The 15,238-nt window shown below is 52.4% G+C and overlaps 3 protein-coding genes across 3 annotated transcripts; all 3 read right to left on the reverse strand.

The window, feature by feature from the left end:
- Positions 1-877: 877 nt before the first annotated feature.
- Positions 878-2,099, reverse strand: TRIVIDRAFT_188127 (uncharacterized protein; the record flags this gene model as incomplete). The annotated part of the gene is made up of 3 exons (XM_014105963.1): positions 878-952; positions 1,005-1,654; positions 1,778-2,099. 3 exons carry the CDS (start codon positions 2,097-2,099, stop codon positions 878-880), a joined length of 1,047 nt encoding a protein of 348 aa, XP_013961438.1.
- Positions 2,100-6,225: 4,126 nt separating this feature from the next.
- Positions 6,226-7,530, reverse strand: TRIVIDRAFT_117070 (uncharacterized protein; the record flags this gene model as incomplete). The annotated part of the gene is made up of 4 exons (XM_014105964.1): positions 6,226-6,574; positions 6,658-6,795; positions 6,854-7,073; positions 7,272-7,530. Coding segments are annotated over 4 exons (966 nt in total), but the record flags the coding sequence as incomplete, so codon positions are not given.
- A 2,140-nt stretch (positions 7,531-9,670) lies between these two features.
- Positions 9,671-11,081, reverse strand: TRIVIDRAFT_197094 (uncharacterized protein; the record flags this gene model as incomplete). Its single annotated transcript, XM_014105965.1, has 5 exons — positions 9,671-10,019; positions 10,157-10,562; positions 10,633-10,661; positions 10,740-10,788; positions 10,994-11,081. 5 exons carry the CDS (start codon positions 11,079-11,081, stop codon positions 9,671-9,673), a joined length of 921 nt encoding a protein of 306 aa, XP_013961440.1.
- Positions 11,082-15,238: the final 4,157 nt, after the last annotated feature.

Consider the following 15,238-nt stretch of genomic DNA (forward strand, 5'->3'; position numbering starts at 1 on the left):
CTGCTGTCCCGAGGCAGGGGAGAAAAATAAAAACAGCACCTTTTTGTGACAAGAAAAGGGGCTCAGTGATATCCCATAAGCCGTCACACCCCTCCAAAGATGTCTTTAAACCCTCGTGTTTTTCTCATTTCAGCCGTTTTCATTCCGTCCAAAGCCGTCCGAATCGTTGTTCCGTCTCGCTTGATTTCCCCTTTCATTGACGTTTCAGCGGCTTGTTTCAGCGCTCAGTGACAACCATGTTCTTTTTCCCGTCCCCAGAAGTATTTTTTTAGGTTTCAAATTTCCAACCGGCCCTTTGCTGCGTTGCTGAAAGGGTTGTATAAGTGAACAGACAGCAGAAAAAAAAAAGGTAACAGCGCAAATGTCAAATGATGAAAAAAAAATGAAAGAAAAGAATAAAAAATGACTGGGGCGAGGCAGAATACTTCTAGTGAGAAAATAGAAATAGAAAGAAGCCTCTGCTCGCCCCAGCATACATACCCCCTTATCCTCTCCCAAACGCCGTGCTAGACAAAAACCGCAAATGTGAGGATTCAACTCCTCTTTGTCCAAGGATGCAAAAGATGTAAATGGCGAAGAAAAAAAAAGCAGAAAAAAAAAAGCAAGCCAGTTCCCTTTGATCTTCTGCGAGAGCCAAGCCTTCATGTATCGTGATATAGAGCCTGTACAAGTTACCAAACCATTGTCCCCATAACTTTTTCTCTTGCCCACGCCCAAGTCGCAAAAGCCCGAGTTGCAAAGAACTACCATGGGCCACAAAATCAACGACGAAAACTAAAGCTTTTGGATTCTCCGAGAGCATTGATTTCAGCTCTCCGCGAGTCCCTTCGGTAAACTCTGTTGAAAAGGCATGTCGGGTTTAGGAAGGCCGTAGGTGTCATACTCCAACCATTCCAGGGCCGTAGCTCGATTGGCGCATAGCGCTTGGGTAGGGCGGTGTGTTTCCTGAATTCTGCTCGGTGTTAGAATTTACCGGCAGCATCGGAAGTCGGGTTCTCGCTTGCCTTCTTGCGGCGCTTCTGGCCTCCTTCACCTTCTCCCGTAGAGTAGCCTGTTTCAAGGCCAGTGTCGTCGTCGGGAAAGCCTTCGCCATATCCCTCGTAGCTGCTGTCACCGTATGACCGCTTCTTGATGCTGCGTTGAGGCCGTGCGGCATTTGAACCAGACGACAGCTGAGACTTATGCCGATTGATGGCAGCTCCGGGCATGGATATTAGAGGCGTGTTTGGCGCCGTCGGTTTCGCGGACGGTGCCTTCGAACTATCACCATTAGATGGGCCGATGTCCCCTAACACCGACGTGTCCCAAACCGATTTCGCGACTGGGCCCTTGGACATAGTCAGGGCGCGGCCCAAGGACGACTTGGTTAGATCCGACAAGCCATCCATGAGAGCCCGACCCTTGACCTGATGGACGTTCCATTCGTGGTCGGGAACCTGCAGCATGGCAAGGAAATCCGAAGGCGAGTCCTCCTTCTTCTTCTGGACATCAAAGTGTCCAGTGACGCCTAGCCGCTTGATGTGACCCTTGTACGTCTTACGGAGCGCGTTCTTCTCGCCGTTTGGCTTCTCTCTGGCGACTTCGGCAGCCAGATTGGCCAAGTCGAACATGTCGTAGAGATCTTCCGACGTGCTAGGAAGAGACTCGGGATGCGCTAGATGGATAGCAGTGTCAACAAAGCAGAGATCTTAGGAACGACAAAAACATCCCAACGACTGTCGAGATCCCGTCTTCCAAGGGCGGAGGAGCGAGACGAGAGCAGCGGAGGGAGTCTTACGAGATTGAAGCAGGAGATATTTCAGGCCCACGTCCCGATGCAGGTCCTCGATGGCGAGCTTGTAGTCGTCAATGTGAGCCTTTTTCAGGTCGCGGTCGTCGCCGACATCTTCGAGGGGCCGCTTTCGCTTATGCGGTGAATCGTCGAGCATGATGGAGTCAGGGTGCGAGGAGCTGCCGTTGACGCTGTGTGCAGGAGTCGGCAAAGTCGTCGTTCCTGTTCCCGCGGCGGCCACAGAGCCGGACGAGCCGAGGGAGGGATCCGAAGAGGTTGCGGGCGAGAATTGCGAGGGACTTTGGGGAGTTTGGGGGTGGAAAGACATCATGAACCAAGGCTCCTCGCGAGGGACCAGAGTGGCGTGTCGCGCCAGGCCGGGAGGCCGAGATGTCGCTGCGGTAAGGGGAAGGGCCGAAATCAGGCGGACGGCTTCATACACTCGGCCTGTCGATGGTGACGGATTGCCTGGTGTTGTCGTCTCTTGCGTTCTCTGGCGATGGCGGAGGATCGCGGAGGGCGACGGCCTGAGGAAAACCTGGTCCCGTGTCGGCAACCGAGAGGAGCAGTCCGGCGCCTTTCAGGGTTTTTCCTATCGCTAGGGGGCAGGCGGTGGGTTCGCTGGGGGAAATCCGCTGCGGCGCACGATGCGGGAGAGAGAATGGACACGGACAAACCCGTGGGCGTCGTCGATTCGAGAGCTGGGCAGGGAGAGCGATCGTAGGGCGACGGACGGGGCGATGATTGAAGCGCTGAGCTGAGGGTTGAGAGGCGAGTATGCTGGAGAAGCAAAAGGTGGAGAGGCGAAGGGATCCTCCGAGCCTGAAAGACGAGGCAGTCAATGGATTACGGGCAAAAGAGCGGGCGGCTCAAGGGCTGCCTTTCCTGGCCGGGCTAAAAGGCTAACCCGGTCGCTAGTGGGTGCTTCAGCGGCTGTCAGCACTGGCCTTCGGCGAGCACAGAAGGGCAACGGCGCTAAGCTCCAGTGGGCTGTTGCGTGAACAAACGCGTGTTGCCGAGGATGGGATGGGCCAGCCAGCCAGAGCCTGTGCGCCTTTGCTTGGAACGCACGTTGCTGGGGGGTGGAAAGTGTGACAACAAACACTTTGGGCGCTTGCAGAGGTTTGGAGTTAAAAATAAAATAAAAGAACAAAAAAAAACACATGGGTACGTACCAATGTGTTACTTTTGTGCGCACCGACTCTGCTTCCAGGTTACTAATTCGGCTCTGCTAGTCTCCCGTCGTATTCAACGGCATGTGTCTGTATGTCTCAGCCTCTGCGAGAGACAATTCGCCGTGCTCGTACTTTCGTACAGGTACCGCCGCTAGCGCCCTTTCATCACCTGCATTGAATGGCTGAATGGGTGTTTTCCACGAGAATGCTTATGTAACCCCCATGCAAAGGTTTTAATCAGTCTCCACCGCATCAGTCAGCAGAGCAAATGTTGCATCACAACGCAAATCACATGACCAGCGGGGCAGAATCCGATGCTGGGCCTGCAAAACAAAATTCCACCTCTCCCCGCTGCGTCTTCTCTTTCTTCTTCTTTTTTTTTCCCATCAAACCTTTTACGACCAGCAATCGATACATAAAAACCGCCGCCGGCCTGTTTCTGATCACTCAGCGACGCTCGATGCTGCCGACGATATCTCGATGCCTGGTCCAGAGCGCACTTTTACAGCAACCTTGCCTAAAACCATCATCACGAGGGCCCCGTCTGTGCGGCTACCATGATGCGGTGATGACCTGATGCAAGTGACATACTATTCTCACTATATCTAATGTGTAATTGAGAACCGATCTGCGGGGGGAGGCTCATGTACAACGAGCCCTTGTGAATATGTGTGTGTGCGTGTGTGAATGCATTTGCAATCTTTCGACTCTTCACATTTCCGTGATTCACCATGATAAGATGCCTCACCTCGCACACATAATATCTCCTCGGGACCCTGCCACGAGGCAATCGTATCATGACCGACTATTACGGCTTTCTCGAATAGACTAAGAATGTAAAGGTAAGCTATATATTCATCGGCTTGACTCCGTAACGTTTGTCTTCCAACCACACATACAACCCATTGTGATGACACCTAACATCTGGTAAACCTACCTGCCATGTTGCCGTTTTCAGGGAATTTAAACAATACTGTTTATATAACCGTCAACCACTTGGCTGCGTGCGGAAAATCATTGGCTCGACTGATTGGATTGTGGTCATCTTTAAGAGAAAAGAGCTGGCTTGAATTTCGCAACTGATATACTGACCAGAGTTGCTTATCCAGATGAGCCAATGAGACCCAACGGCGGTACCAGCCTGGGCAGCGTAAATCATGAGTCCCAGTATTGTCTTCATGTTACAAGTGTAAGCGCCTTGTAGTAAAATCTGTAGCTTGCTTAATGCTGCAGGAAGCGGCCCGTCGTTCAGAATCCAGGCAGCCTTTTTTCCTTCCTTACTTCCTTCTTTCTTTCTTTTATCAAAACACACAAAGTGGGCTAGAGAGCATGCATCTCGTTCACTTCACAACTATCAGTCAAATTCTACGACGAGCAATGACAATTAAAATGCGTTATGACAAAGAAAGAACCAATTCAATTAGTTATCTTCGCCCAACGACGGGGAGCATCCGGCTGTCAAGAAGGTATATATGTATATACAGGTGAAAGAAGAAGGAGAAAAAGAAGAAGGAGAAGAAAAGATGATCACGTCTCCGCGTGTCCAGTTTCTGTCAGAGTACAACTCTCTAGAAAAAGGGGTAAAATTGGGTATGTCCTTGTAATCTATACAATTGAACGAGAAGTAGAGAAGTGAAAGAAAAGAAAGGAGAAAAAAGCGAGAAGAGAAGCAGACAAAAGAAAAGAAGAGAAGAGAAGAAGAAGAAAGAAAAGAGAAAGAGAAAGAAGAAGAAAGAAGAGAAGAGAAGAAGAGAAGATATTGTCGGATGCCCAAAGATATTGCGTCGTTTGCCCAACTCCAAGAGGGTAATTTGGTATCTCAAATTCCGCATATGGTCCCGTCATATTGCTCCAGGTAAATGCGGTTTTTTTTTGGTCCAGCCCCAGACCAGTCTGCCAGAATAGTGTTAGAGTCAAGAAGCTTCTTTAACGCCATTTGAGCTGGTTCGGCAGCAGTATGTAGTCGAGTTTGGCTTGGGAGTGTGGCCTGCTGAATCCCTTATAAGTCAATAGCTCCTCTGCCGTTTTTGTGGCGCCCCCCGAGCCTCAGGGTCCGTCCGTAATACATCCCAATGCGTAAATCATTTGCCACCCAACTCCAAAGGGAAAACGATAATGAAAGGGGATAGGTTGAATCAAGTGTAGATGGGCATACACTGGCCCCATCTATGTCGTCGCTAGTCAACATATGAAATGTAAACTACCACATTGCCATGTAGCATGCTCTCGCCTTCCGTATACTAATCGGCCGTTATTCTTGTCTCTGTGGTTATATAGTTATGCCCGCTCAACCCTTCATGATTGGGATCATATTGGCGGTGCTTATTGCGCTTTGGGCTTCATTGCCATCAAGTGTGTTCTGATTCCACAAGCGTGGATGACAATCTGCTACCCAGAACACACACTTAATTTGTGCTATGGTGTAACGAAGGCCGCGCTCTATTCAGGGGCGATGTTGCCCCTCCTTGAGTTATGTAGCCTCGGTCCCGTTTCAAGGAGATTGTGCTATTTATATCGCTGATACCATAGCTCTCGTTACGTTGCTGGCTATTTGCGTATTCCGGTGCTCCGCTAGGATATACGCTTCTCGAGTCCGTCCGTGAATCATGACCGTTTAGACCGCTCTGCAGAGTCTGGGGAAACCCGGGTGTTCCCACCGAGTCTGAATAATCTCTTGCACTTGATGGTGTAGCCGATGGTCGCGTTGGTGGGGCTGCCAGAGAAGGTGTCAACGGTGCTGATAGAGGCGCACCGTAGCTTGCCTGATATGTTGAGGATGCTCCGTATTGCGAAGACCCGGCTGTTCGATGGCTATGGGATTGAGGGGATTGGAGAGCTCGATAGTGGTCTGCTGTATTCAGGGGCAATGAGGCTGAGGCGGCTCGAAGACGAGATCCAGTCTCAGGTGTCTGCTGGAAGCTGGGGTAGCTCAATCCCGTCGGTGATGATTGTGCATTGCTGCCGCCTTGTGCACCATCATTAGCGTCATATTCGGCTAATTTCGAGATTCATCGTCAACTTACTTGTGTAGGGACTCCGGTCAACGCCCCCTGTGCTGCTGGATGCAGCTTGGTTCATCTGACCGGACTGATAGACCAAGGGAGATCGATCAGATACACTAGAGTGCGCATTCATCCCAGAATGCATATAGTGTAATTGCAGAGACTCAGACCTTGGTCTAGAGACGGGATCTCCCCGGTTATGAAAGGTTTGAACTGGCCTGCCTCCGTGGCGATGCGCTTCCAGAGACCCGTGTGGCCCGCTGCTTCCATGGGGAGGATAACGCTCGCTTGAGTGTGGTGATATCGGCGACATGACTCCGGATGAATTTACTGCGCTTGAAGCATAAAAGCCGATATTGCCAAACGATGGTGTCAGCCCTGTAGGCGACATATGACTTGGTCCCTCTTGACGTCGAACATCAACCATTAGGGGGGGTGCTCTCATCGAATTGCTTGGATATGGGGGGTGGTGTCCAAAATCTACGGGAGCAGCCAGCGGCATCGGCATATGGACTGCCCCGTAAGGAGAATGTAAAGCTTGTACATTATCAAAATCATCCGGAACTGCTCTCATCTTGATCATTCGATCACGGTCATCGGCGTTGAGCCTCTTAATCTTCGCCCGCCTAACAGACTGGTCAGATTCTATTGTACCCCTCCTCCCCCCCAACCAGCACGGGGTATAGCATCTCCTATTAAGTTAACTTACCTGTTTTGAAACCACACTTGGACTTGTCGAGGGCTTAATCCAGGTATCTCCCTAGATAGCCTTTCCCGATGGGCAGCATCGGGGTGGGGTTGCTTTGCAAATTCGCTCGTCAAGAATCGCGTTTGCTGGTGCGTAAGCCTTCACCATCATGTTAGCTTGCTGGCTTGTTCATCTCCAGCCATAGTTAGAAACCTACCTGAAGCGCTTCATCTTTCTGCGAGCTGCCACTCGTTCTGCCGTAGTTTGAAGTAGTGAATCTGCCTCGTCTTCGGCCATATCCTCGTCAAGCAAAGGATCATCTGGATCCTCCTTGCATACCACCGCACGTTGATCATCTGATCCAAACCTCTCAGAGGGGCTGCTCAAACTTTTCGCCATCGCTGAAGCTGAGTTGATGTGGCTCGAAGGTGCAGAATCTCTAGGGGTAGCTCTGGCAGGCAGTAGGGGTTCGTCCAGCAAACGGGATGTCGTGTTCATGCTTCTCGATTCCTCCTTGATCTCTAATGGCTCGGCAGGTCGAGGTGGGTGGCCGTGGTCATCTGCTCCTACGCGATAAGTATTATGGCGTAAACTAGGTGGCGGTGCTGGCTGTCTGTCTGTATGAGCTTCCAGACGAAGGTTTTCGCTCTCTACCACAGGCTGTGGTTGAGCTACTCCTGAGTTGGCATGATTCGGTTCGGAAGATTGAGGATAGGCAGATCCAGCTGGCTGCGGAAGATATGGATACTGGCCCTGCCAGTCTGGCTGTGTCGGAAGGGAAGAATCGTACTGGTCTGACATGCGTGGACTCGTTGAAGCTTTTCCAGGAGCCGGAAAGTATTTGCCAAAGGACCAGTGGCTATGCTCAGGGTCGCAGGACCTAGTGGCGAGCATTGGGAAGTGTTTTAAGCCTTCGGATGGAGAGGCGCCAGCGGAATCACCACACGAATTCCTCGAAATATGGTGGACAGCGCTGCTAGCATCAACTCGACAAGAGCTAGACAGAGATGCCACTACCGTCGCCAGCAAGTTGTCGACAGATCCAGGCCCTGAAACAGTCAAAATAGCTTACGAGGTGCTGTGGAATGTTCCGTGGTAGACCGATAGGAAGTAGTAGGCGCCGGTTGAATCGTCTCGCTCGCGAGTTGTATGATTCAGAAACTCGAAACCAACCAACCAAATGATGTATCACGAGGAACAAGTTTAGTTATGCTGAAAAGCAGTGGCACGGAGCAAAGACGGCTTGGATTAGTTTGGTTTGGGTTGAGGGGGCGGGAATCCCTTCGAAAAGGGACTGACTGCCTTTGATGTCGGCCTGCGGAGAGCTGGCTGTACTGGTAATACAGTGGATGTATCCCTTTGACCGGGTTGGCCAAGAAAGAAGTAGGTAGTTAGCCGCCTGCAAAGCGAGAAAGCCAGTGAGCGACCCCTGTCTGAGCAAAGTTAGGGCATAAGTGGCCATCCAAGTTCAGGTCGCAAGACTGATTTGAAGGGGTAGCATCTGGGTTAGTTCCAAGGTTCCACGAGGTAGGATTGGGATAGACTTGTATGGTGACATGAAAATGAGGACCGCATACCACGCGCTTCAGTGGGGTCCAACATCGAGTTAGGTGCAATCGATGGTCCTGGAATCATCAGCTCGCATACAGGTATATGCCTCGTGCAGGTATGGGGTGCCGGGTCCTCTCAAGATGCTGGCAGGATGACTGACTTGTCCCGAGCCTGCATGCTCCAGATCTTGTCAGAAAGCAGAGTACTCGTAATATCCGTTAGGAGGGGTTTCAGAGAATTGTCCGCAGAATACGGCAAAAATGGAGGCTGCCGCTAGAGACAAGGACCTGTATCGATGGAGAAGAAGCTGTGGGGGGGCGTCTCCGTACCTGGTACCTGATGAAGGAGGATGGGGTGGGTGAGCCTATGCAGGCTTTGAAGCTTCTTGATTCGAGAAAAGCCGCACCGTAATGGGCCAGCCGGTGCAGAGCATGCACTCTCACCCTTGCGGTTGTCGGTTGAGCTACCAGGAGTCTTCCGTGTTCCAAGATCGGGAAAGAGGGACCACTGCCAGGAAGGGTATAATTGAGAACGGCCCCTTGTCCCCAAGCTTTTCTTGGTCGAACTACTACGACGACTGCTCCGTACTTTTAGTATAAGTGTGAACCATGAAAACGACGAGTGGCAACGACTCACTGGCAATTACCAGTTATTTAGGTTACCAAGTCAACAAGCAATGAGTCGATGAAAACAAAAGTTGTGCCATGGGCAGCGGCAGGAGCAGCGCGGATCTGGGCCCTCGGTCGAGCATGTCGAGTAGCACTACTACTAGCATCTGTAATGTGCGTGTCGGCCAAGAGGGGGCGCTCAGCCGCGCCGACGCAGTGATCCGATGCTCTCTTTGCGCCGGGTATGCAAAACCAGACCCATCAGGAACACCGCACTCAGTTATTCGTCCGTACGAGCACCTGTAGCCGCAGCATGAAGGCCTCGTTCATTATGCTAGACCGCCGCTTTTAACAGCGAAGATACTTGTACGCCCGCGCGAAAGCGCAAGTTAAAGTGGTTCTTTTCCAATCTTAGCGGCATGGGATCGATCTCATTAGCCAGCAATTTGCATGAAGGGACAGGGCTTATAGCAAGGCCAAAGCCAAGCAGTAGCAAAGGACCACATAAAAGGGTCGCAAGAATCGACTACCAGACGGCACCTCGGCCGGACCACTGGTGGGTTGTTCAGCGGCTCCTGGGGCGTAGGAGAACATTTGCTCTAAATCGACTCCACGGACGAACGCATGACCGCCGCTCGAAGCCAGTTTTCGAATGGGCTCTGCAACGGGTTACAAAAGTCATGGTAGTTGAGGGTATAGTACAACCGGCAAGGGGGGGTCCTCGAAACCAAGGAGGGTTGACGCCAGGGGGCGCGCATATCGGTGACCGGGGGGTTGCCATCCAAGACAGGGGTCGTCAGCGGCAAGTCAAAGACGACAAGAAATCGCAGGCCTTGTAAGTGGGGATGGTCGCCACATTTGAATGCAGGTAATAGTTACAGCGGCCGAGGAGGACGACTAGGTACGGAGTAGAGGTGGAGTGGTTGCCCTCTTTGTGTTGAATCGAGAGAATACTCGTACTCGTCGCCATCGTGGATGTGAAAGCCACGTCCCTGGCCACCTGAATTGTTCTTCTGCTGCAACTGGAAGAGGGTGGGAGTAGCACTAACATGTCCAGCCTCGATTCGCTTGTTCATGCAGATAACGCGTGCGATCAATTGGGCTAGAAGAACATGTGAAGCGGATGACGCTTGGGAAAACTGCAGCACGATGCCTTCCAAGGTATCCACCCCTCCTCCCGAGCGTGGCGTAATGGAGCTAGGCCCTCTCACTGCAGAGTTGTGCCTAGCATATGCCTCGTTAGCTCTCATACGATGGAGGCAAAGCGAACGGCATTTGCAGCCAGGGTGGATTGGACTCCCATCTCTGCATCAGGCTGGAGCGAGAAAGTGGCATCCCTCATCTGACCACGATATACGTACTTGTACACAGAAGCAACGAGATGAGCCGCAGCGCTGATATTGGAGGAACGCAGTTTCTTAGTCGAATCTGCCACAGGTCGAAAGAGCATCGCCAGGATATCTGCGCACGGATCAATCGACACGCGGAAGAATTGCAGGGCAACGACGACGCTACCCGTACACCAATCTAGAGCTACAGTACCTGGATGTACTTCGTACTTCGTACAAGATGCCAGCCTTTCCATGGAGGTGCTGAGAAAGGATATGCGCCGGTGCAACCGGGCCAGACTTAGTGGGGCTAGCTCAAGCCGCGAGATGCTCATTCCACGTAGCATTGCGCTCGTGTGCGTGCGTCTGCGCGTGTGTATGTGTATGACCTGCTCGCGTTTAGCCCAAGAGGAAGACAGCAGCGCGATAATGCCGGAACCTGTAAAGCATAATCAGTCGCCTGAGCAATAAGGCAGGTCGGCAGCACGAGTACTCGCACAAATACTCACGACAACGCGCAAAGAGATTCCGGCACATGCTGTAAACCAAGTCGTTTCATCCCAAGCCGGGGGTGGCTAGACAAACTCACGCTTCTAGCTCCCTCAGGGGTACCTACGAACTAGAACGCTCAAGAATGTCGCTGTGCTCGGTAATTGGCAGGCCCGCTGCCTATTGAGTTGTTGTTTATTATATTTGCTTTCAAAGTTCCCGCTCTTGCAGATGTGCAGTAGGCCACGTGCGAAGCATGAATGCTCTCAGTCCATATTGGGCAGAGTCATATTCTCTAAGAGCCTAGTTCTGAGAGACTTGCAGTAGTATTAGCGAGAGCGAGCAACCAGATCGTTCCGCACAGTTAGCACTGAAACCTACCTGCGCTCCATAATAACATCTCGATTGAAGCTGTAGACGCTACTGTGTTGCGCAGACTGTACTTGGTAATGAAAGGAGGAGAAGCCATGTCGTTTCAAGATGCCTTAGCAGTGGATCTTAGGGCGGATTCTGCTGTCAACGGAACCGGGAGCGAGATTCTAGAAGAAAGAAACACTCCACTATACAGGTATAGTAAGACATCAGGGGGGGAAAGTCCATCACGACTGTTGGAATAAGCATGAATTCCAGTAACGCGGCGGCGCGGGGCAGCGAGTCAGAAACATAATACGGCGCATTATTGCCAGTCGTTATATCGTAGAGACCTGCAGGTCAGACAACAAGCCTCGCGAATCTGCCAGGCCGCTGCTACCGCCCCTGTTGAAACAGGTGCGCATGACGGATAGCTCTTCCTGTCACCGGGCTTGTGTCTGTTCTACCACCAATGGTGTGAAATGGGAGGCACCCGAGGCGTCGCACGCGGCGCGGCGCAACAGAAGTCAAGGGATCGGACGATGCCTGCCACCGGTGAGAATATCCGGAGCTGAGCGTCTCTTGGGCCCTGTCTGCCCAACCGTTGGGGTGTCTACGGAGTACGAAGCAATCATATAGTATTTTCCCGGTCATCTTTGACTCGCCATCGACCAGCCTGGAGCAACGAAAACCGCACGTTGTATTAGGCAAGATCCGACCACATGGCTTGTAGTGCCAGGTTTCGGATGGCCGCCAGCCACGAGGACGCAAGCAGCCGCCATGTCGGAAGTGGGAAAGCCTCAGGGCCACTTGACTCATTGGGCATGGGCCGACATGTTTGACGCAGCGGGTCTGGCTGTTTAGAAGTCATGTTTGGAGTTTCTGCTCCCTGTCTGGACGAAGGAGAAAAAAAGAGACCCTGGTCAGCTGTGGCACGACTGTGAGCTTCTAGCTGCCGCCGTTGTGAAGCAGCTAAAGAATGAATGGATCACCCGATGGCCCAGGGCAGCCCGGGCGAGTTTCGAGAACGGCCGAGCTGGTTATTTGTATGGCGTTATCGCCTTCTCTTTTCAACGGGCCATTCAAGCTACGCGTGCTCGTATAGCTCGGCAGCCCATTCTGCGCCCTCGGGATCCAACAGTCGACGATGCAGTAGATAAGGCATCGTTGGGATGTCTGTCATGTGCATACGGTTGTGTGTGCATGCACGGAGCAAGTAGCCTTGCCGTGCCTGTATAGTAGCACGCACGCAAGGTGTTAATCTCGAGATGCTCCGAAGAGTCAGGGCCATCACGTTGCCGTTGCGGTACATGTGCGCCGCCGGTAACGCCCTGCATGGTCACGTACCTGTACTTGAGGCCTGGTATTCCCTGGACTTTCCACTAGCAGGCCACTCGCTGATCGCTTGCCAGATGCCACCCTCCATGAGAGAACCGGCCGGAAGATGGAATGGGCAGCAAAAGAAGAAAACGAGAAAACACGACGAGAGAGCAAGGCTGTGCTAGGGGGAGGGTGCGACCTGCACCTAAGAGATATCGACACTCCCCCTCCCCAAATGTCGAGTGCCCACCTCAGGCACCCGTACCGAATACCTGCTCCCGCGCTGCAGCGCTCCTGTCCGCAGTGGTTCCGCAGTGGTTCCTCTTGTTCCAGTACTTGCTGCACCACCTGTACCTTGTGCCTGCACCATGGCCCGACCGGTCTTGTTCTCTCCTTCCCCTTACCCTGGACTCCCGCCAATGGCTGGCCGCTCGAAAGATTTCAGGACCTCTCGCGTAGCCTCGCGTCGCCGCCTTTTCCCCGCGCCTGACGCCTTGCGAAGCCCCCGGTCTTGTTCCAGCCGCTCACATGCACATGCTCGCTCAAGCTTCAAATTTGCTGCGCGACAAAGCGGGGAGCTCTGAGGAGCGCGTTCCAATCGAGGCCCGGACCAATGCCTCAGTCAGTGCTAGTTCCCGCCCGAAGAGGCAGCAAAGGGCTTGCGATGGAGAGGCAGATGGAGCAGCCGGGCCTTTCATTTCAAGATGCTGCGACTTGTCCGGAACGTTGCGACCTGTACGACAGTCCCCCTACCAAGTTGGCTGCATGTGCTGGTACCATGGAGAGATGAGCAAGCAAGGTACCCGGCTCTAGGGGAGAAAAAGAAAAGAGGCTTACTCGAGCTTGCACAGGACGGAGTCGTCAAGACGTTTGTCCCTCAGGCCGCGTGCGTGGGTGCGTGACCGTGAAGCGTCCTCGGGTTTATACTCCCAAGATTGCCCGAGGGCCCAATGACAGCGTTCCCTCACGCCTGTTGCCACGCCTGTTGCCGTTGGTTCTCGACCTACTGCATCCAGCTGGTGGTGTGGCGAGCAAGCCTGTGGATGGACGGCTCTGGTGTGATGCCTACTGCACATACCTGTTTGTTTGGTATCATATGCGGGCGCAGAGCGCCTTGTACTTACTTGTACCGGTGCTATGATGCCAACCTTGGAGCTATTGGAAAACAAGCTTCATAGGATATCCAAGGTAAGTAAGGTGTGCATCCGGTGTGTGTGTGCCTCTGCCCTTGGACTTTGTTCTGATTGTACAGTACCTATCAGCAGGCTCCTGGGTGAAGACAGATACTACCGGCACGCGTGTGTATTACTCCTTTCGAAGGAGGGTGCTGCTACCACCACCACCACCAGTGCTACTGTACGTACATGCCAGGCAAGGCCTTGTACGCAGACCTATCCATGCTGCAAGCCATGGCGGGCACATGGGCTGGACACATGTTCTCTTGGACTAGGCCGGGTCTTTAATCATCGCTTCAGCAGGCGGGAGATCTGCCCCCCGAGTCGCATAGAGATGAGGAAAGCATGCAGATTCATCACTGCCGCCTCTCTACTTTACGGCAAGTGCGGAGTACATGCCGGCGTAAATTAGCCGGAAATCGAAATCACTTCTCAACAATGGCCCAGTTGTGGGCTGCAGAAGCTGAACATTGGCGTGATGTGCACCCTCACCTTCCCGGACACCCAGCCTTTCGATGCGGCCGACGCCTGGGTGCTCTATCTGCGAATCTCGGAGGGGTCTTAGCCGGTGCTGAATGTGCAAACCTGCTCGTCTAATTTCCCTTCCGCTCCCGGGAGGAGTCGTGATCGAGCCATCCACGTAATTGCAGAGGGGGAAGCCCAATCCTTCAATTCAGCCTCAATCTCACGAGCAGAATCCTGGCCCTGGTAGCGTAACATCAATTATACAAGTACAGGCAGAGTGGCCGATCGCCAGTACGAGGCCGCTTCGATAATTCCGCCTATTTTTCTTCTTGATTTCTTTTGCCTTCTCCCTGTCGGCGTTTATTTCGCAAATTTGCGGCGTCGGAAACGGCTGAATGCTATGACTATGCCAAGAGCTGAAGAGAGAACCGCCGTGTGAGTGCCGCATCATGCATCAGAGCATCGGCCTTCCTGCATCATCTTAGCTGCGCATTAGTCAGTCACCCGCATCCTCCAGGAATTCTCTCATCTTTGGTCGGATACGCAGCCCAAGCCGTGAGGAAATATGTGGACATGGCATCCAAAAGACGCTTCTCGCAAGGCCAGCGACGACGACACAAGATAAAACGCACATGTGCAATCAACGCCTCGGCTGGCTACTACAAGTACGAGTACAGGTACTCGTATACTTGAGGCTTGGTGTCCACGGCCTTGACACTAAAGTACCTCAGTTGGGTGCTAATCAACCGTTATTATTGTAAGGCTTGGTGAGACATTTCGCCAGGAACAGCCCGATCTCGAAATGGATCTATTATTAGCCCCGTCGGATGACTTGCCTAGCGCTGAAACGCTGGGAGCACAGACGCTAGATGCTGGTTCTTGATGGGTTAGCAAAAAGTACTCGTACATGGTGGCTTTGCGACTTTGGCGGATACGAATAGCATTCGCGAGCGAAATAACGAGATGCTGAGGGCGCCCTGAATCAGCTACAGTACGTATGGAGGCAGGCAAGTTTCTCCACAGGACGGCAATGATATTTGCTATGCTTGGAAAACCCTGTTTCCTCTGTATATTGAATGCAATGCCATCGCCATCAGTCGACTTCTGCCGGCATATGCAAGTCAACCCACCTCATAACCTAATGCTTACGGGTACGGATCCTCAACCTTGTTAGAACCGTAAGAGTATGTTGGTTTGCTGTCACTCTAATAGTCTCGTGACCTCGAGTGTCAGTTAGGCTGTACAAGGGGCTATGATTAAAATGTCGTTGTATTATATAGCGTCTTCTGTTATGCTGCTCATGTGTAAGGATATC

The sequence above is a fragment of the Trichoderma virens genome (assembly GCF_000170995.1).
Source record: "Trichoderma virens Gv29-8 chromosome Unknown TRIVIscaffold_1, whole genome shotgun sequence".
NCBI lineage: Eukaryota > Fungi > Ascomycota > Sordariomycetes > Hypocreales > Hypocreaceae > Trichoderma > Trichoderma virens.